This window comes from Lycium barbarum, chromosome 12, assembly GCF_019175385.1.
Source record: "Lycium barbarum isolate Lr01 chromosome 12, ASM1917538v2, whole genome shotgun sequence".
Taxonomy (NCBI): Eukaryota; Viridiplantae; Streptophyta; class Magnoliopsida; order Solanales; family Solanaceae; genus Lycium; species Lycium barbarum.
The window spans coordinates 80,160,293-80,181,107 of NC_083348.1; the positions used below are offsets into that span (position 1 = coordinate 80,160,293).

Below are 20,815 nucleotides of genomic sequence, written 5' to 3' on the forward strand. Positions count from 1 at the left end.
GTCAATAATGATGAATTCATTACCACGTGTGTGTCAATCCATGAAATTGCTTTTCTTCAAAAGGTTAAGTAGTCAAACCATACAATTTTCTTTCTTTTTTTATATTAGCCTGAGATCTAATCTAGATATTAAACTGTTGTATTTGCTATTTCGCCATGTCATTTATTTGTTATGTTTACTAAAATAAATATACTTAAAATATTTATATTTTAAAATAAGATAGAATTTAATTACTTTTTTATTTTTATTCTTACTCTAATAAATGTGAAAAGAAATTAATGTCGTAAAAAAAAATACCAAATGCAGATCAAATAATGAATAAGGTAAATTAGTCAAATTATAATTCTAATCGACGTTTTCTTAAAAACCATGCAAAAGATAACATGACAAGTAAAATGAGCTAAACGAGAATATTTACTAAAAATTAAAAAATAGTATTTCTTCGTTTAAATAAAAAATCAATTTCTACGTTGTTTCGTTTTAAACATGTAAAATTAATTTAATAATTTGAATTAGAATTGTCCAAATCAAAATTTGATAAAAAATAATAAGTAGTTTACACCTTTAAATTAATCAAATTAAAATTGAAAGTATCAACTTATGCTTAAATATTGCTATTGTTTTATCTCAAAGAGAAGAAAATAGTTTCCTTTTAAACAAGTCTTTTCTTTTAAAAAATATTAATAAATTTGTCGATTTTATGTTCATAGCGAACATTAATATAATAAAATTTTAGATACGGAGCACAAACTACAATGTTATATTAATCGTGTTTTGAACATAATATATACTTTATATATATATATATATATATATATATATATATATATATATATATATATATATATATATATATATATATATATATATATATTATCACTATTGAAAAACAACTACATACACATAAATGCACTATAATCTAAAGTGTTGGCCCGTGCGCAGCACGGACATAGTCCGTCTAGTTACTACTATAGATGCTTAAAATCCACGGTTACTGAAAAGACATCTTGACTGTATAACTCGAGATCAATAAATAGCCAAATAAGGGAAAGAGTGTATAAAGAATATGGAGAAAACAGTTAATTGTCTTATGTGATGGAGCTAAATGGATAGTTCCATTTAAAGCGTGCTAATGAGAAGATAAAACAATTAAAGAGAACTCTTCGTAGTATTCCGCTTATGGGTTTATTTGGTATGAATTCTCAAAAATAAGTGATTTGTTACTTATTTTTTATTATTTTATGAGTAAATAAATAATATTATTCAAAGAAAATTTATAAATAATCTAGCAAACAATATGAGGGTAGAAGTGAGTGGGTGGGTGAGGATGGATGAGGAGTCGAGGAGTGAGGGGGGGGGGGGGGGGGTTGGAGTGGATTGTTGGAGCGAGGGGTGAGGTTAGGTGGGTGGAGTGTTGAGGGTGGGGGAGACAGTAAATGCGCTTATGCAATTAATACTCCTACTTGTCGTTTACTTAGTTTTTTAAAACTTATTTCTTTAAAAAAGTATTTTAAAAATATTTTAATCAATTAAATATAAAAAAAAAAATCCATGGTATAAATTAGGGCTGTTCAAAACTGAACCGTAACCGATAACCCAACCGCAAAATTGGCTTATTGATTTATTGGTAATGGGTTATCGGATTAACGGTTGGTGAATGGATTCAATTTTTATTGTTAATGGCTTATCGGTGCGGGGGCGGATTACTCAATTTCCTTATTGGGCTAACCGTTAACCCGTTAAGACTTATCCTATTTACATTTTTACCCCCAATTATATAAAGTATCTATTATAAACCTAAAGGCTATTGAGTATCTTATTTCACTTCTTATCTATTCACCTTTGTAAGGGAAATAGAAAGGAGATTTATGGCAAAGAAAAACACTAGTCATGTGTTAATGGTCACTTTTTTATGGTAATATTCATGGCAATTTGCCTTTACAGTGGCAATGAGCCAATGACTATTCTACGGAGTGCAGAGGCTACTGTCGGAAAGGCTATAGGAGACAATATGGAGTATTGTCCCAATGACTGCTGCCATAAAACGTTGATAATTACAAAGATTTCGTCGATAGAAATTAGTGTAGATGTTGTGATTTAAATTTTTATTGTCTCTTAGATTTAGCCGATACACCGTCCGATAATTTCTAACCCGATACCGAATCAACCGATATCTTTTTCGGTTGGCTAGCGAATTAGTACATTTAATAGCCGATAACCGATAAGTCAAACCGTTAAACGTAATTATCCGTCCAATCCATCCGATAAGCAGCCCTAGTATAAACACCTTTAGATTGTGTGCTTGAACATAACAGTCAATGGGATCAAATAAGGATAGAGACAGATTCACTTTTGCTGAAGAACTCTATTCAAAGGACATGGGAAATTCCTTGGCAAATCATTACTATGGTGGAAGAAATTTGGAGAATAAGTGAGGAAAAAGTGGTGGTGATAGAGCATATTTATAGGGAAGGAAACAAATTAGCAGATCACTTGGCTAATTTAGCTTTGGACACAGGGGACATACAATTCAATTCCTTTCATGACATGGAGAGCCACTGCAAAAGAATTGTGAACAGTGACAAATTACAGCTGCCCTGTCTAAGAATTAGATCATGTTAAGGAGACTGAATATAGGGGGAAGGTGGGAGAAAAGGAGGTCCTCACACTCAAATCCTTTGGGAGGAGAATGTGAAGGATTTGGTTTACACTAACTGTTTGCTAATGGTTGCAGGTACACAAACTAACATAAATGGAGGATTTTAATTCAACAGGTACCACAAAACAATCACACTGAAGGAATACCAACAAGCAGCGAAACACAGTGTAATCAGGATGTTGAGAAGTTTTACCAACATAAATTGCAACTGGTTGGAGGCACTTTTGACAAATGACATGAAGTGGAATTACTGCTCCTAATGATTGAGCACATGGAACACAACAGACCTCTTGAGTACACATGGGCATACAGTTTCTATTTAGTGGTTGTTTCTTAGTTGGTGGTATTAGCACCCCGGGATGCTCATCCTACTGAGAACTGGTCATTAGTTAGAAAATGTACTGCCTTGGTGCATATAGAGGGCCAAATATAGAGCATGTGAGATATAGAAACAGAAGTTCTTTATGGAGCAATTATTTCAAATTTCATTCTATTAGTAATTTTTTAACAATTTGTAATATCAAATTAAGACAAGTTATAAGTCTTAATTTGATCATTAGTTTAAATTTTGTATTTTCATTAGCCTTTTGGCTAGAGTTGTACAAACTTCTGGATTTTTTTGATAAAATTTATAAAATTAGCCCTAGGCCAAAAGCCTAGTGGACTTTTATTAAAAAAAAAAAAAAAAAAGAACATAATTATGAGTTTATGAAATCCTTTTATAGTGGCTAGACTGTCTAAATGGTCGAAGGCTAGGCTAAGCCAAGTCCCAGAGATTAGGGAACATTTCTCACGTGTCGCAAAGCCTACTTGAGATTTGACTTGGACTTACTAGGATCTACTAAGAAATGGTGTCGGCCTGCCAAGTAGCCATATTTAGGATCGATGTTTAAGTTTAAGCCATTGCTTACAAGTTATTTATAGCTTAAAAGACGAGCAGCAATTACTTTTTTTTTTTTATTCCTTGCTTCCTCAAATTTCAGTATAAATGTGTTCTTAATTTCTGTTTTTCATCTCTAAATTTCAGAACATATCTTTAAGTTTCTTTTTCATTAGAGCTTTCGGATTTCAGTTTTAGTCATGATATTCAACTGTTTTACTTCAAACTTCGAGGCTATTGTGTCTTGAAGTTCGACCAGTGTATTTCTCAAACTTCAAGATTATATGCTGAAGTTCAATTGATGTGGTTTCAACTTTAAGCCATTGGAGAAGAAGAAAGAAGCAATAGTAATACTGACCAATTTTGGTGTGGTTGCCTTATGAATTGGTGACTAAAACGATGCTTGTGTTCATGGAATTGTGTCCTTAAGTTTGAACCGTATATATTCAAGTGGATCTTAGTGTCAAACTTCAATTGGTACTCCTATAAGAATAAGGCGAATAATAAACTTGGGGAATTGACATGTATGTACAATTCTCCTTTTTAATTGGCATATTTTTGACCCATTTTTTTGTTGAGCAATTTAAGCCGTAAAATATTGGCAGACTGTAGCCACATTTGTGTCTAATGTACCAAAGAATAGGAGCACAATCTTTTTTTCCCCTAAAATCACGCCTAGTTGGTATTCTAAAATAAAGTAACGTATCTTTACCAAATTATGAACAAAAAATACTGGTAGTTTATTTTGAGAAGAATTCTATTGCCTTGAATTATATTCTCCCATTGTACAATTAACAAATACATCTCAGACGAAAATTTGATATAGAGAAAACATGTACGTTTTATCTAAAAAAAAAAAAAGAAGAAAAAAGATTTTTACTTCAGGAGATATTATTCATAAATCAATAAATTTTTGGGTATAAAAAAGAATATAATGTCATGTATATTATTATAATATCCCCAAAGTAGGGATTCAATTATTTTGTTTCCCTTATTTTATGTTTTTGCAGCAACATTGAAATAAATGTATACAAATATGTTAGATGAATACGGACCAACTAATGTATACCAATGTGAATTTATAAAGATGCTAATGCAAACAACTGTATTCTAATTTATTAGAAAAATACAGATCAATGTATACCAATTTATTTGGTGAATACGGACCAATGGATACCAATTTAGACTCAAACAGATATATATAAATTTGTTAGGTGAATATGGACCAATTCCTTATGTGAATACAATAGATACACTTGCCAATGTATACAACATAGCATGTGTAGACAATAATGTATATAAATTTCAACTGCAGTAACTATTTAAACCAAGAAATACGTGTATACATTATGTGAATACAACAAATACACTAGCCAATGTATACAACATAGCATGTGTATACAATAAATGTATATTAATTCCAACCGCAGTAACAATTTAAACAAAGAAATATTTGTATACAATATGTGAATACAATATATGTATATAAATGCCAATTGCAATAAAAAACAGTATTTGTGCACATTATGTGTATACAAATCAAATTACAAAATTGATATAAATTAAACAAACATCATAAATTTTAAACAGACACCATGTATCTAAAAATGAAAATTAATATTCATGTGTTGTATGCATGTAACTTGGAACTTGTTATACTACAATAGATAAATTAAATAAGGACTTTGCAGTGATTTGTGTGTGTCAATTAGAGAAATTCACGGATTAAAATAGAGAGATTTAGGAGAATGAGTAAGATAGGGAAAGGTTGAGGTGAGATATCTGGTTCTAAATGAGTAAGAGAGATTTTAGGAGAATGTTTATGGGTAGTTGCTACCTTATTGACTGAAAAAGTGATAAATGATCGTTTTGTGCCAACTACTCAAAATATGGCTAATACATGCCAATTTGGTCCCTTACTCGATACACAGTGCCAATTTCCCAATAAACTTATACTATCTTAGAGTCATGCTAAAATGAAAATCCTCGTTGATGCGGATATTAAGAAGAAGATGCATTTGAATGGACTTATTATATGAACTGGGCTTGGATTATGAGGCCTACCAGACCCAATATTCAGAGTCCAAGAATGGGTAAGTCCAATTATTGGCCCAAGTGTATTAAACTTACAAGCTTGGTAAGCAAATTTTGCTGAATTCGTAGCATTTGTTTGGAAAAGGCTGGATACATAAGTGGTCCCTTAAACTTGTTTGAATAATTCATTTAGGCACCTCTACTGAGTCTAGTTTCAATCTGTTGCCTGAACTTATTCAAAAGTGTGACACTAACTTGCTGACATGACATATGCTGTGAGATACACCGTAATTGAGTGCGTGAAGTTGCTCTACTTGAACTAAACAGCTATTTTTATCGGAAAATATAAGATTTCGCCGGAAAATTCAATTTTTCGGCCATGTTGAATCTACTTCTGCCTCCTAATTTTCGCTGCCGCTTCTTTCAGTCATAGATTCAGACTCTCTTCCTCCTGCACACCTCAAACTCATATTTTTAGAGTCAAATCAGACGGAACTAGTTCTGTCATTTTTAGAGCCATTCTCTGTCATTCATAGTTCAAGTCCATCTGATGAATAGGTCCACCCAATATCGACGATGTAATTCTATTTTTAGAATTTTCTACAAGGAAAAGTTTATAATGGTATAACTTAATCTTGTTTTAAAGGCTTTGAACAATTTGTGTTATGGAGTATTGTGGCATATGCTTCTTTTATTTGTTGGTTGTTGAGGATGTCGCCGGAAACATTTTACTGCCGATGAAATCGGATGTGGCCTTGTTGGAAACAGTTCAATGGAAACTCACTTTCTTTTCCAAGTAAAATGTTCACATGATTGAACCAACCGCTAGAACTAATTTAACAACATACACAAATCGAAAAAATGTTCAAAGACATATTTCCTTGTCGGATATCTGAAACTCTTCATCTTCTTTTTTTCTAGTCAACATATTCTTCTAGATTTTGACTTTTCATTTTGTTGACGTGTCCTTCTTTAATTGATTTTGTTTACAATGTCAATAGTAAGAGTCCGTTTGGATTGCTTATAAGTTGTTTTCAGCTTTTTTAGTGTTTGACTGGTCAGCTTAAAGTCATTTTGTGCTTAAAATAAGCTCAAAAAAATAATTTGGCCCATTTGACTTAGCTTATCTAAAGCAGCTTATAAGCTAAAAAAAAAAAAAGTTAAACTATCCAACTTATTTTTTTTAACTTATAAACTGCAAATAGCTTATAGGCATGAGCCCATCCAAACAGGCTCTAAGTGGTCTTCACGCACCAGATTGATTTAGAATTATCAAATTTGTGTTCAATAGACCCCACTTTTAGCATAGTTTAAGTGTTTAATTGGAATAAAGCTTAGTACAAGTGCCAAAATGAAAAATTTGGGCAAGTTTAAGAAGCCACACATGAATTCAGCCAAAACTTTGAAAAAAATTACTGTACAGGAAACTAAATGGTCTGCAAATAAAATTTCAGAATTTAATTTTTCAAAATTCCTCAGATAATTGTGAATCCACTCTACGGTTCAATTTCCAATCAAGAAAAGAATCAAAATTGTGTGCAGTTTGCCAATTTAGACAAGTCCCGCCATAAATTTTTTAACCAAAAGATTAATACTGCCAGCTGTGTAGCTCTTAAATAATTTGCCAACGTTCACTTCCCTTCCTAAAATTTACCCCTTCAATATTGTAGTCATCTTAGCTTCGGTTCCGAGCCACAGAAAAAAAACTCGACCGTTGCCTCCAAACCTAATTTAAAATCTCACCAACTCCTACAACTGCTCTAAAGTAGATAGACTTCAAGAAACCACCCCCCACACAGTCCCAATTATCTTTCGTTCCATTTCTCCAAAGAAGAACAAAAATGGTGTCCAAAATCATCAAAAGAACTCCAACAAAGTCCATCAAGAACCGTAGAAATCTCCCTAACCATCTTCGCCGTAGCCGGAAGAAATCCCCAGCTAAAAATCCAGCCTCTGTAGTTGTCGCTTCCATTAACAAATCCTTGTACACTTGTCATCGCCGTCTTATTAAACTCTTCTCGAAGTTCACCCGCATTGCTACTCCTAAGAAAACCCCAAGGAAACAAGGGTATCAGCTTCTTGGTAAAGTTTTTGATGAACCTGTAAATGGGAACAGTTTAAGGCGATCACTTTTTGATGACGGAAATGCTCTTCCCCCATTGGTGTCACCTGAGAAAAAGACTATTTTTCTTGATTTGGATGAGACTTTAGTGCATTCTAACCCAAACCCACCTCCAGAAAAGTATGATTTTGTTGTTAGGCCGGTGATTGAGGGACATAGAGTAGAGTTTTATGTGTTGAAGAGACCATTTTTGGATGAATTGTTGGAGTTTTTGAGTGAGAAGTTTGAGGTTGTTGTGTTTACTGCTGGGCTTAAGGAGTATGCTTCTCTTGTGCTTGATAGAATAGATAGAAAAGGTTTGATTTCGCATCGATTGTATAGGGATTCTTGCAAGGAAGTTGATGGGAAGTTTGTGAAGGACTTGTCTGACACTGGGAGAGATATGAAGAGGGTGGTGATAGTTGATGATAACCCGAACTCTTACCTTTTTCAACCGGAAAATGCTATCCAGATTAGGCCATTTACTGATGATCTTGGTGATGGGGAGCTCAGGAAGCTCGTTGAGTTCCTAAGTGGATGTGTTGAATTTGAAGATATGAGAGATGCTGTGAAGATTTATCTTGCTGCAGAAGAAGAAGGATACACATCAGTGGAAATTTAAATATTTTCTTTCTTTTTATGCTTAGTTTATTTCTGCATTTACTTGGTTGCTTTTCTGGAGGATTAATGCAATAGTTTGAACACTTTTTGTGTTCAATTGGAAATGAGATATGAAACTGGGAAACGTATACAACTCTGAAAAGTTTAGTGCAAAACTGTCCTCTTTTGTTCTCCTCATCAGAGGATTCTGCAAAATTCCAAACATAGTAGAAGGATTCTAGAATGGTAAAGTTGAAGTAAAGTTGTTGTTCTCCCATTGAGACGAGTCACTTGTTGTTGAATTCAAAAGCTTCCAATCTTAGTAATTAAGTCTTTAGAAATTGATTCTAGCAGTCCTTTCAAGAGTTCAAAGTTTATTAGATTTACACTCAATTGCTGGATTTAGATCCTCCTCTTTGTTTATGCATCTCTATTCAGTTTTCAATATACATTCTATTATGAATTCAGGAAAGATCAAAACTGTTAACAATAGTGTGACAATCAACGCCACCCCCCCCCCCCCCCCCCCCAACCAAAAAAACCCAAAACAATTGCGCTGCTCCCAAGTTCAATTTACCCCCTGAGTGCCAATTGGTCTTCAGCAGCACAGAGTTTTGCATCTGTGTAGTTCTTCAGCTAACGGCCAGTGTAGATGGATTAAAAAGTTTAATATAAAACTTTCCCTAATGACAGATAAGACTTTCATCAAGATTTATGTGCTATGCATGAGCTGGTGTCATTTAGTATTCTATGCAATCATGGTCTCATTATAACACTCCAGAATACATGATTGTAGCTTGTTTCAACTTCGATCTTTACACTTGTTCAATGCAAACAATTGCTTATCTAAGAAGCCAACGTATATTTCCAGCTTTTCCCATCAAAGTCATTTGCATAACAAGCAATACACATACAGTTTTATAGCACAAGTGAATCCTTAAGAGGAAGAATTCGGAAATCAAAAGGGCTGCTGCATGCACCAAAAATATACAACTTTTACAACCTTCAGATGAATCTCTCTCACAGTTTTATAATGTGAATTACAACTTTATCCTGCCAGCTTCTTCATTAGGTGATTCATAATGTGCCTTAAACTCATCAGCTTTTCTCTAAAACCACTCCTACAAGTTGCTAAACTCAGCATAACCAGCAATATGCACAATCTCTGAACGAGGGACATATAGCAGATTTGACAGTAAAAATACTCAATTTCACTCACATTATATCACCAAAAGATCTGGTGAATCTATTAGAAGAAAACATAAAAGCAGCAAAAGCAGTTAACTATAATAGAGGAAACCCCCTTTCCATCAGTAAGGATGGTCTAAAGTTTAAGATAGAAGAGTAAAGATGGTCTAAGTTTAAAATAGAAGCTGAAGGCTAACCAAGGTAGGTGGGGAAGGTTGATTCTTATGAAGTCTCAAAATACTAACATCATACTTGGCTCTCAGGATATGCAAGGAAACCCTTTACTGAACAAACATAGGAGCAGATGGCACAGAGCTTCGGAATGAACTATACCTAGCTGCGAAGAGCATCTCCACGCTCTTGAAATAAATTTTGCCTACCTAATGGCTATCAATCTCCTTACAAAACCATAAATTTGCAGATCATAAACAACGCAAAAATGGACACGTTTCCTGAGCAAAACACGAGATAAAAATTACTTTACCCTGGTAGCACTGCCTCCTATTCTCCTAGCCCCTTCCAGTACTATGTCTATCATGTAACAGCATCTTTTGATCAACTAATTAGCACCAATTCAATAAATCTACTCCACTAGAAAATAAGTCAATCATGTCCTAACTTGTTACTCAAGGTTAAGGAATTCTTACGATAGTTTAGAAGGGACATCAATGGCATCTCCAAAGCATCCAGACGACACCTCATACATGATCACCCTACCCCCATTCTACGTATAAAGAAAAGCTCATTTTGTCCATAAAACTTACAGTGCCCCTTTCTTCCATAACTATTTCTCTCCACCATCACCCCAAAGGCAAAATCCTTTGCTTCATCACAGTCAATTATAGAAAACCACCTAATGCAAAGCTGAAAAAACAGAAAGCTCACGAAGCAGCTCTGGCTATAATAAATTTGGTTGACAGTAAATCATTTTTTTTAGCTCAAGCAGAACACTAAGCTGTCCATGTTAGCATTGAGAAATTAAATAGCAGAAATCAAACACGCCATCCAAAATTTACAAGCACATTACTGCAAATTCACTGGACTGTCTAATATATCAGAAAACATCACTCAATTCCTTCAGTGTCAAACACAATATAAACAAAAACATATCTTTTACTTCTTGTACACAAAACGGTAGGCCTAAAATTTCTAACATCACAGAAAACAAACTCATATAGCAGCTCAAATTAACTTCACCCAAAACTAAAAACTCAAAGGATTAAAAAGACAACTGAAAAAAAAAAAAAAAGGTAACATTTTTTTTTCTTCTACTTTTATCTTAATCTAAGAAGATGGCAAGTGAAGATCTGAGAGGGTAATCTAGCAGCTTCAGATTTGAAGAAACAAGCGTCATCAAGAACGTCACTTTTGCACCATCGACAATCTTGTTTCTGCAAACAATCAGATTTTGACCCGAAATTGCCACATTCGGGTACCTTATTTGGGTTTCGCCTATTACCCAATGGCTTTCGAATTGGATCTCGTGCAAGAAACCCGTTTGATGAAAGTAGTAGAAGAAGCAGTACAAGTGAGAAATGGGTGCTAAGATGTTTAATTTTGCGTGTCATTTTCATGGTCACAAGGATGAAAATGGTTGATTCTGCAAAATTTATTTGGAACATTAGCTCTAGATTCTTCCGACAAGGGTTAAAATAGCCTTAGCCGAAGGGCTGTGAAAAACAGTAATTTTGAGAAAAATTCAAGAAAAGAAATAGGATTGGCCCATGCAGGTCTCGAACCTGCGACCTTCGCGTTATTAGCACGACGCTCTAACCAACTGAGCTAATGGGCCATGTTGTCTAACCACCATCAAGTTTTATATCTCTCGTACGATTTTGAAATTTTGAGTGAAATCATATAAGAATTGGTTCAAAATTTTGAAGATTCTATAAATTAGAGATCCGTTAATTTAACTAAAATGAAGCTAGGAATAGGATCTGATAAATGAAAGATAGTGAATAAGATTGTTGTATTCAGAAAAATTAAAGTTGTAGTATAATTTTATCCCATCTTTTACTCAAACGGAGTGATTAGATACTATTTACTAGAAGAAACTTACCAGCACTCAATATATGTGATTCATACAAATTTTTACTATATTATTTATCCATAGTTAAGTGATATATATATATTATCAACATTAGAATTTGCAGTTATTAATGTTAACTTGTTTAGTTTGATGCAATGTTTTACTAGCTTAAATAACTTGTCACAAAGACATTGAGCTTTCATAAATGTAGTAGAAAACATATTACAATAAAAAGAACGATTGAAGATTAAAAAAAAAAAAAAAAAAAAAAAAAACTGATTGTGGAAAAAGGATTGGGGCTAATTTTGATCGAAACAGAGAACCTACCTACCTATTTTATGGTGGGATTTTGCAGTCCACATTGTGAGGCTATGGGCCAAAACAAAACCAAATGATATTGCTGTACAACCTAATCCCTGTAATCACATTTGTTCACTAGTCAAAATAATAAGCTATGCCTAGGATAATCATATACTACTAGCTGTTTTTTGTAGTATTTTCTTAGTTTATACGCAATTAATTGAGATGTGGAAGATAGCGTAAGAAGATGAACAAATCCACGACGGGGTGACACAGCGCAAATAATCAAAGTAAAGATTGGTCTCTGGTCTTTCATTTTCACATATAGAAAAACACTTTCAAGAAATAGAAACAAAGATATAAATAGTACTGCAAAAGGCCACCCTTTCATTCATGTTAAACTCTAACTTTGAAATTCTCAACATGTTTTAGGGAAAGCTTATACTTATATGTCTTCGGAAAGGGCATTAATCATAAATAACAAAGAAGTACGCACATGACACATGATGTCATGCTTACAGGACACAAGCTAAAACTTCTATATAAACACTAGGTTAAGTATTTGATTTTCCATATAAACACTAGGCTAAGTATTAGATTTTTCAAATAGGCTTCTGTTATCAATAAAGCATATATATAGATATATTAATGAACTAAACAATGCTTCAAGGTTCAGGGGCGCCGTTCATGTTTGGCTTGGCAGTTGGGTCTATCCCAATGATGTCAATGGCCGTGTTTGGTTCTGGTAATTGCTTTGAAAAGCCGAGGCACTCGCCAACCGGTGGAGTTGCTGCTGGTGGAGGAGAAATTGCTCGTAGCAGTACTAGTACAAGTGCTACTAATTCAAGATCAATTGGTAGTAGAAGAAGAATGGGTAATAATGTTGATGGTGGCAGGGGAAAAACTTGTCCTAGTGTTATGCTTGTCAAGGAAATACTTCCATCACTAGTCCTGCGCTAGCTATAAGCTACATGCGTGTGGTTTGTGGATTTCAATATGGTTGGGTGTTGTGTGGAATTCGTGTAGGCCTTTGGGCTGTCTCTGTGTGTGTGTTTGTGGGTTAGTATAAGTATATACTCTACGACGTCATTTGTGATCTAGCTAATTAGCACATGTAACTTACTTTTGATCTGTTTTATACATCCATTTAATCTTTTTGTTAAACGAGATTACATAATGACCATTGATAGCTAGCTAGCTTGTTTTGCCAAGCTTCCAATTAAAATCTGCTTATTTTGAAAAATGCGTTCCGTTAGAAGTATTTTTCGAAAAAGTACTATTGAAGAGTAACACTGTGTTTGACTAATCAATTTGAAAGTTACTTTTGCCAATATTATAGCACCAATATGTGCTTGGCCTAGATTCCAAAAGTATTTTTAGGAAAAAACTATTTTTTCAACTTCTTGCTATCCAAAAAATCTATTTCTCCCCCTAAAGCTTTGACCAAACACCTCAACAGAAGTCGTTATTAATTTTGAAAGAATTAATGAAAAATGCTTCACATTAATCGAATTGTATTTGACTTCAATTTCCCCTCATTAACTTATTCTAATGACTTTAAGATCAGCAACTTCTTCCAAGTTTCTCTTGTGTGAATGTTCGTTATTGAAAATCAGAAACGAAAAGACAATTTAGGTGTAAGATGGAAATGGTACTCTGATGACTTCATCAAGGATAATTGGAGTCAAAGTAATCCAATTAACAATAGGATGACTAGCTAATTAAGACAAAGGACAAGAATAATTCGTTAATTCGTATATTCCACGAAACAACAAAACAAACCTAATTTTCCTCCCCAACCGCTTAATGCTACACTAATATGTTGGCCGAAAATCAAGACTCTATGTCTATTAATTTCACATCAAAGTGAAAATTCTAGAAGTTTGACTCGATGGATCAAGCGTAAGGAACTTGGCTTCCTCCTAATAGTTTCATTGATTAAGCCTAATTTCTCTTCTTCATAATACACAACTTATATATGTCAAGGTGAAAAAGTGATTTAATTCGAAGTATCCAAAAATCTCTCTATAACTCTAGGAGGAAACAAAAAAATGGTTAGGCTTTCTGGAGTAGATCAAGAAAATGGTGCAAGCCTTCCAATATTTCAGGGTAATTCTGGGATGACATTCATGATTGGCATGATAGCTGCTTCAATCTCAATGATGGCGATCGTCATATTTGCCTGTGCCAAATCCTCCACAAAACGTAAGAGTAATAATAAAAATCCTTATAGTGGCGTTAGTAAAACTTCAGCTAAAACTGATGTTGGTGAAAGTAAAGCTCAAAAAAATTCTGCTACCAGCCGTTCATCAGTTGGAGAAATATCAGTTAGTGCTGCAGAAACAACGACTTTTGTAGATATTCCAGCCATGGATGATGTTTGCAATAATAATAATAACGGTGAGAAAAATACTCGATGCCATGGTGGCGACACTACGAAAACTGGTGGTGACGATGGTAGCAAAAATAATAATGCAAGTAGTGGGGATAGTCATGCTACAATTAATAGTAGCAACCATGGTACTGACAAAAATGTAACAAGTGGTGACACTAATAATATGGGTGGAGGTCATACCCATGCTAGCACAGATACAACTAGTGGTGGAGGTGGTGGTTGGAGCAATGATCACAGTGGTAGCAGTTGGGGTGGCGGCGATCATGGAGGTGGTTTTGGTGGTGGTGGTGGTGGTGGTGGTGGTGATGCTGGTGGTTTTAGTGGTGGAGGTTGGTGACAAAGTTACTAGTACTATAGTAGTACATTTTTGGACCGAATTCTGCAAGCGTGCAAGCCATCTAAAAATCTAGTCACTTGTTTATTATAGTGTGGTAATTTGCTCAAAATCCTTTTTCTTTTTAGATATGGCATTTATGTGATTACATGTATTTTCAGTAATAGGTTGAATCAAATTCGAAATGGATCTTCAAAATCGATATAAATAGACACTTAAAGTGATCATCAATTGTCAAATATTTACTTTAACTAATTTTTGGATCGAGATTGTTATAACTAGGGTGGGCGTTCGGCCCATCGGATTGAATATGAAATTTTCGGTTTGGATATTTGGTTTTCGGATTGAAGAAATTACAATCCAAATCCAATCCAAATAAGTTCGGATTGGATTGGATATTTTAAGTTCGGTTTCGGATTATTCGGTTTGGATATTTCGGATTTGGATTTGACTCTTGAGACTTAAGGCAAACTTATTAGGAACGAAATTTATGTGTTAGTCCCATAGAGGCAAATCTAAATCTTAATTGCTCAGTAAAAAATGCCTTCCAGTTCAAAGTAGGATTAAAAAATCGAAGCATGTCCAACATAGTAAATCCATACCAAATAAAAGCATTCTGGAAAAGTGGAAATGAACAAAATAAAACCTAAGCAGTCATTTGGAAAAATAACAAAGAACTCTGCCGTGGGTGACACTAACGTGAGACTTTGAGACTTGAGAAGTAAGAAAACCCTATATTATATTTGATTTAGTAGAGAATTGTTTATTAGACTTAATATTTTAATGGGTAGGGCCTTAGGTACTAATCTATTGGACTGTTAGAAACTAGACTTATTAGTACTGGGCACATATGATATAGGTAGGGCTAGATAAAAGGTATAAAAATTTCGGATTTTCGGATATCCAAAAATCCATAGTACTAAATCCATATCCAATCCGAAATCCATAAATTTTAAAAATAAAATCCGAAGTCCAATCCATAATCCAAATATCCAAACCAAATATTAAAAAAGTTCGAATTTCGGTTTGGTTTATGGGTTGGCCCAAACTGTGCCCACCCCGAGTTATAACACACACTTACACTGATACGATTTGCCTAACTGGTCACTTGAAAATTAGGCACATCGTATTAGTGTAAGTGTGTGTTATAACAATCTCGATCCAAAAATTTGATTTTTGGAGATAAATATGTAATTATTGAGATAAGGTTATTATCGTAGACTACACTAAAAATTACATTACGATATGAAAGGGAGAATATTTATTATTCAAAGACATAATTTTCAATGGCGACATAGATAGATTCTTAAAATTGCCACCAATTATCAAATACTCCAATTGCTTTAACTTTTCAAGCGATCAGCTTAAGACCTTTATTACGTACGCTCAAATTCCAATTTTTTGCGCGGAGTGCCCTTCTTTTGGGCTGGTCTTTATATTTTGCCCCTCATTTATGTTTTCTTTAAATTTTGTCCTTGCCGCCTGTTTAATAAAAGTTTTTTGATAAAATTACCCTTACTCCATTAAAATTCTTTTTATTTCGTCATTTGCCCTTTTCTTTTCCTTTTTTGCTTCTTCTTTCCTCCTCTGTTTTGTGTTTGTCTCATCTGTTCTAAAACTTAGGTACGAATTTGGATCTTTTGCTCGTTTCAATTTTTGTTTTTATGTTAAATTGTTATTTATTGAATTGATATCCTTGTCTTCATCGTTTTTTTATATTTAATTGATCCTTTTTTATTTAAAATTATAGTGTTTTGTTATAGTGTCTGTATGATTTTTTGAACTTTAGTTTCATTCCCCATGTATATATTTTGGTTTTTTGAATGTCGTAATATGTTTTAGTTGATTTTGATATGCGTTTTGGTTTTCTCTTTGTTGAATCGTTGAAGTTTTGCCTGTGAACAGCTGTTTTATGTTGTTGCTGCTGTTTTTATTTAATAATTTGGTTTTTGTGAAGAATGTGTTTGTCTGAGGCAACATATGTCGGGTCCGGCAGAGTTCTTGGTTTTTGAAACTGAAGTTATGCCGGTTCCGGCATAAAGTTATGCTTGTTCCAGCATAACTTCATGAATTAAGTTAATTTATGTGTGCTTGATTTTTTGGTGTTGTCTTGTTAATAATTTTGGTTTTTATGCAATCTTATGTGTTTTTGGTGTTTTGTTAATAATGTTTTGTTTTGGTTATGAAAAATGAAAGTTTGCCTCTCACGGCATACTTTGTAATTTTGTAAACTGAAGTTATGCCGGTTCCGGCATAAAGTTATGCTTGTTCCGGCATAACTTCATGAATTAAGTTAATTTATGTGTGCTTGGTTTTTTGGTGTTGTCTTGTTAATAATTTTGGTTTTTATGCAATCTTATGTGTTTTTGGTGTTGTTTTGTTAATAATGTTTTTGTTTTGCTTATGAAAATGAAAGTTGCCTCTAACAACATACTTTATTCTTTTGTAAAGTGAACTTATGCCTCATCCGGCATACTTTTCTAGTTCTTAACACTTGCGTAAATTTTTGTTTTGCTCATGAAAATAAAAGTTTTCCACTAACAACATACTTTGTTCTTTTGTAACGTGAACTTCTGCCCCCTCCGGCAGACTTGTCTAATTCTTAACACTTGTGTACTTTTTTATTTTGCTTATGAAAATAAAAGTTTGCCTCTAACAGCATAATTTGTTCTTTTGTAAAGTGAACTTCTGCCTCCTCCGGCAGACTTGTCTAATTCTTAACACTTGTGTACTTTTTTATTTTGCTTATGAAAATGAAAGTTGCCTCTAACAGCATACTTTGTTCTTTTGTAAAGTAAACTTCTGCCTCCTCCGGCATACTTTTCTAGTTCTTAACACTTGCGTAAATTTTTGTTTTGCTCATGAAAATAAAAGTTGCCTCTAACAGCATACTTTGTTCTTTTGTAAAGTAAACTTCTGCCTCCTCCGGCATACTTTTCTAGTTCTTAACACTTGTATACTTGATGTTTTGCTTATGAAAATGAAAGTTTGACTCTAGCGGCATACTTTGTTCTTTTGTAAGGTGAACTTCTGTCTCCTCCGGCATACTTGTTCAGAACTTTGCCTGATTATTTTTTGTCAACTGAAGTTACTATAATTTCATGTCTAAGTCATTGAGCACTGTATACTAATCAAATGGAACGTATAAACTAATCAAAATCAGAACAAAGCAATAAATTTGATCAATTCTATGTTGTTGAGTAAAATTATGATTCGCAATGTTGAATCTCAACTGAATATCAGTTGTTTAGTTCATAGAAGATGATTTGTTGTTATTTTCAAATATTAACAAATCTAAACTTAATAAAGCATCAAATTGAGTTGAATTACGTTCAATTGAAATGCTATATATTATGTATTTATCTTTTCCGATGTTTGTAGCAGCAAAATCATTGGAGATTTCTCCGGTGAAATGTTGGAACGATGGAACGATTGAAAGGTTTGTTGTTGGAATGATGGATAGGTTTAATTGAATGTTTGGGGTTCGTTACAGACTTTCAGGTTTTTATATGTGATGGGTAGGGATAGTAACGTCTTTTCTTATTATTTTTTAGCTTAGAAGGGCAAATATTAAAGACCACACATTACGGGGGCAAAAATTAAAGACCAACGCATTTGAAGGGCATTCACGCGAATTGCCCAAGTTCCCTCCCATGTAGCCCATTCTTCAATCCCAATATTAAATAGGCCCCCTTCCCCTTCCTCCATCTTTTTGCCCGGTACCCTTCGTACCAAAATTCACCATACTTTTTCAAAACTTAAAAAGAGAACGGAGGGCATTTAACATATTAAAAATATATTTTTTTTTAGATATTTTGACTAAATTTTTTATGAGTTAATTGAACTACACATATAAAAATCAAATTAACGTAAATTTTAGATAAATTGAAGTTCATTGGGTTAAAATGAATTGTATTTAATAAAGGGAAATGGACATAAATGGCCGTCCGGCCCAAACTAATCCCACCGGATGACCCAAGTTTCTCCAAACCCATTTTGTAGCCCGCCAGCCCAGTTACTGCAAAAAAAAAAAAAAAAAAAAAAAAAAAAAAAAAAAAAAAAAAAAACCTTTTCTGGCAACTAAAAAGCGTTGCAAAAAAAGGACTATTTGAGTCGCCACTAAAGATCAACTGTGTATAGAAAATGTGTCATACGTATAAAAAAGTATCATTGCTGTATAGAATATGTATCCCTACCGTTGAGGGTGTACATGGACCGGGTTGATTTAGATTTTTTTAAACACCAAACCAAACCAATTGTGTCGGGTTTTTAAATTTATACACCAAACCAAACCAATAAAATTCGGGTTTTTCAACCTCGGGTTTTCTCAGGTTATTCGATTTTCTCGGGGTTTTCGGGTTTTTTTCAGAATAGTCTTGATACAAAACATATAACTTTTACTTCAAATATTTCTTTAGTCCTAGTAAGATACAACTATATAATTGAGGTGTTTCTTAAGAAAATAACACAAAATGTGAGAAGAGTGATGACATTGTATTAAAATATTCAACAAAAGCTAATAAAATTGGTTAAAATAAATATGCTAATTAACAAGCAATAATCTAAAAATACTAAGTCATGCTAAAACAAGTACGACTAATAATTATTAATTACATGAGAAGAAAAAACTTAAGTTATGTATTTGCACTCTCTAAATCAATTATGCAAAACTAAAGAATAGATATCCAACATTACTGTCATTCCTAGTGGTAAATTGGATTTCTTTTGTTAGTATTAGTGTTGAGTTGATTTTGGTTTGGACTTTATTTGAGTTACTAACATCCATAGGATATAAAATTTATTAACATTCAAAATTCTAAGTTCAAGCTTGAATAATATGATAATAGATAAAAAAACTACGAAAAAATTTAAGAAATATTTATGAATTACATTACAAATAAAAAAAATTATGTATAAAATATTTTAAAAATTGAATACATGTAATGTCAGGTTGGTTTGGTTCGGTTTGACTTTTTTTAGGTAAAACCAAACCAAACCAATTATGATCGGGTTTTTTTTTTCAACACCATACCAAGTCAAACTAAACCACTAGTCGGATTTTTTTCTCGGTTTATCGGTTTGTTAGTTTACTTTGTTACACCCCTACCTACCGTATATCTATAGAAAATATATCATAAGTTTGTATCATTGTTGTGTAATTTGTGTATGATAAATGTATCATCACCGTATACTCACTAATCATACATGTATTATACATTAGTTATACATTGATTATACACTAATGATTCACATATTATACATATTCCATACATAAGTATAGAAAATGTATCATTGTTGTATAATTTATATATAAATTGTATCATTCTTGTATAGAAAGTGTATCATACGTTTAGACAATGTATCATACATATAGAAAGTGTATATAAACTGTATCATTCTTGTATAGAAAGTGTATATATAATTCCAACAATATGTATATAAACTGTATCATTCTTGTATAGAAAGTGTACATAAATTGTATCATGCTTGTATAGAAAGTGTATATATAATTCCAGCATATGTATATAAATTGTATCATTCTTGTATAGAAAGTGTATCATACGTATAAAAAATATATTATACATATACGTATAGAAACCATACTCATTGTTGTATAGAATACGTATCACTACTGTATACGTATAGAAACTGTATCATTATTGTATAATATGTGTCTAATTAATGTATAATAAATGTATAATTAACGTATAATTTATGTTTAATAAATGTATAATTAATGTATACTTACTAATTTTATTAGTTTGTAGTTGATATATTTTAGTTTGTTAAGTTTTCGATGATTGTTACTTTAGTTTATTTATTTAGTTCTTCTTTTTTAATCCCTAGTAGAAGATAGAAAAATAAATGGAAATTTGGAGCGAACCTTTAAAATCACCACAAAAAGTCTGATTCTTTTGGCATTAACTTGGCTGAATGGCCAACTCGGGACATTTGTTCAAAATGGGGCCTTTTTGGATATTATTTTTTCCCCTTATGGTCACACCATGCACTTTTTCCTTAATAAATAAGTGAAATAAGTGGGCTATTTACCCTTCCAAATTTGGAGGAGTAGGACTAGAGTTGTCAATATGGACTTGGCCCGCGAGGCCGGTCCAACCCAACCCTTTATTTAAGAAGGGTTGGGCTAAGATTTCTTTGACCTATATAGAAGTGAGGCTCAAAAGCCCAGCCTCTCTTGGCCCGCCGGCCTCAAGAGTTGGGCTGGGCCAGAAAAGAATAATAAATAAATAAATTTTTAAAAAATATATAAGTAAATTAAACAAAAAGATAAAAA

At 33.2% G+C, this 20,815-nt stretch overlaps 2 protein-coding genes and 1 non-coding gene across 3 annotated transcripts; 2 read left to right on the top strand and 1 right to left on the bottom strand.

Annotated features, from left to right (window-relative positions):
* The first annotated feature begins 7,148 nt into the window (after nt 1-7,148).
* LOC132624886 (uncharacterized) lies at nt 7,149-8,619 on the top strand. The gene has a single exon (XM_060339625.1). It carries the CDS (start codon nt 7,415-7,417, stop codon nt 8,294-8,296), a length of 882 nt encoding a protein of 293 aa, XP_060195608.1. The 5' UTR covers nt 7,149-7,414; the 3' UTR covers nt 8,297-8,619.
* A 2,561-nt stretch (nt 8,620-11,180) lies between these two features.
* On the bottom strand, nt 11,181-11,254 carry TRNAI-AAU (transfer RNA isoleucine (anticodon AAU)). Its single transcript has one exon. It is a non-coding gene; the product is annotated as a tRNA-Ile (tRNA).
* A 2,588-nt stretch (nt 11,255-13,842) lies between these two features.
* Nucleotides 13,843-14,523, top strand: LOC132624499 (uncharacterized). The gene has a single exon (XM_060339268.1). It carries the CDS (start codon nt 13,843-13,845, stop codon nt 14,521-14,523), a length of 681 nt encoding a protein of 226 aa, XP_060195251.1.
* Nucleotides 14,524-20,815: the final 6,292 nt, after the last annotated feature.